This window comes from Coptis chinensis, chromosome 1 (assembly GCF_015680905.1).
Source record: "Coptis chinensis isolate HL-2020 chromosome 1, ASM1568090v1, whole genome shotgun sequence".
NCBI classification, from domain to species: Eukaryota; Viridiplantae; Streptophyta; class Magnoliopsida; order Ranunculales; family Ranunculaceae; genus Coptis; species Coptis chinensis.
This window is the reverse complement of record NC_141456.1, coordinates 42,759,735-42,761,785: the sequence shown is the minus strand read 5'-3', so window position 1 is coordinate 42,761,785 and position 2,051 is coordinate 42,759,735. Positions and strand designations below refer to the sequence as shown.

The window sequence follows — 2,051 nt, the reverse complement described above, 5'->3', positions numbered from 1 at the left end:
TTGTTCAATTTCTTACTTCCTTTAGGTGGATTTTCAAATATTTAATTAATTGCATGAGTTTAATTAGTACTATTGTATTTCTAAGTTCATTATTTGTTTTGTGAATTTTTAGGAATTAGATAGACTTTGTGGAGTCGCACTAGGATTTATAGTGAGTAAAGCCATCACCAATACTTGGTATTGCAATGATTCAAGATTTCTTGGAAAATCGTATTGAATATGTTACCCTTATTTGTAAATATGAATTTGTAACTCTTAGAAAATATTTTGAAGTTATATTACATATATGGTTTAACGAATATCCTATTTTTTTTCAGTCTTTTGCTTGTGTTTGCTATTATTTACTTGTCAAATGGTATGAAAAGGCAATGGGGACTTTATCATGGAATTAAGATGTTTGTTTTAATATGGAAATGAGATGTTTGTTTCAATATAGAACAAGTAGTGTTATTTTTGCAAGTTAAGTGTGTCCTAATAAAATGAGGCAGGTTTAGCTGGTTGCTACAAAATATGAGAAATTATTTTTTTTTTTATTTGCAACCCATCAGCAACGGTTCATAACTGTTACAAATTTAAAAGCGTTGCTAAAGTTTTGTAAGGCATAAACAAGCATTACAAATAATATTTGCAACGCTTAAAAATCGTTGGAAATTTTTTCTTGCAACCATTAATATGTGTTGGAAATTTCTGTTTGTAACGGTTAATAACCATTGGAAAGTTCTGTTCGCAACGCTTTTTAACCGTTGCAAACATTTCCAACACTTTACCCCCGCCATATTTGCAACGCTTAGAAAGAGTTGCGAAAATTATTAGCAACGGTTTTTTGCTGTTAGTAATATCCTGTTATGGTGTAGTAATGATCAATGGCCTTTTTTGGAACTCACTCTAGTTGTGAAGCTGTTGAGAACAACATGTGTGAAGTGTTTAATGGGACAATTGTTGAAGCTAGGAGTAAACCAATAATCTTTATGTTTGAGGAGATTAGAATGAAGTTGATGGAAAGAATGGTCAAGAGACTAGATATGATGCGAGAATATGTGAGATTGTAACAAGCTGGAATTTTATTTTTACTTTATGAAAAGGGGTAGGGGACCTCTCTAAAAACCTCGCTTGCCTACCTAAAAAAAGATATGATATGCCCTAGAGCTAGAGAAAAGTTAGAGGCAAACAAGCTGGAATATAGGCACTGGAGGATATTTTATTTTGGGAACCAACAGTTTGAAATCAAAAGGGATACGATAACTTATATAGTGGACATGAAACAGAAGACATGTACTTGTAGACTGTGGGAACTCAGTGGAATTCCTTGTTGTCATTCCATTGCTGCAATGTTTAACAGTGGAGATGAACCAGAGAAATATGTTGCACACTGGTATTTTGTTGAAAGCAATAAGAAGGCATACTCACACTTTCTCAGACCCATGAATGGTGAGAATCTCTGGATAAAGACCAATGTTCCAAAGTTTTTGCCACCCAAGAATAGGAGAATGTCAGGCAGGCCAAAGAAGCTGCAGAGGAAGGACGTACTTCCATGAATCACCAAGTAAGAAAGCAGATGTTGTTAGTAGAAAAGGTAGACAAATGACTTGTCAAAGATGTAAGAAGGTTGGCCACAACAGGAAAGGATGTAAAGAGATACCTAATGCACCTGTAAGTCTCTTACTTGCATTAAATTTTAGTTATTTAATTACTTTAAGTACTCACTAACTTTCATTACAGGAAAACCAAGTAAATGATGACACTCCTATGAATGAAGAAATGACTGGTAATTACATGAATGTGGAAATGAATGATGTCATACATGAGACTGTAAGTATTCCCCAAAGGAAAGCCAAAGCCAAAGCCAAAGATAATGTTGTTAAAGAAATACCCCTAGAACATGTAAGTATTCCTTTTAAAAATTTATTTTATGTTGTTTGAAGGTCTATTTAACTTCTTCATTTTAACAAGTGAGAAAGTACAAGAATCCAATTGTACCAAGAGGTGTTTTAAACTTAGTTGGTCCAAATGGTGCCATATTCACAAAGGTAATTGTTTGTGTATGTTCTTTT

General features: G+C 33.4%; 1 protein-coding gene across 1 annotated transcript; it reads left to right on the top strand.

The window, feature by feature from the left end:
- Window positions 1-1,130: 1,130 nt before the first annotated feature.
- LOC147524107 (uncharacterized) lies at window positions 1,131-1,535 on the top strand. Its single transcript, XM_086573614.1, has one exon. The coding sequence runs from the start codon at window positions 1,131-1,133 to the stop codon at window positions 1,533-1,535; it is 405 nt and encodes a 134-aa protein (XP_086429740.1).
- Window positions 1,536-2,051: the final 516 nt, after the last annotated feature.

Excerpts from the sequence above, each read along its gene's own strand:
- LOC147524107 (XM_086573614.1), top strand. The coding sequence starts at position 1,131 with ATGATATGCCCTAGAGCTAGAGAAAAGTTAGAGGCAAACAAGCTGGAA.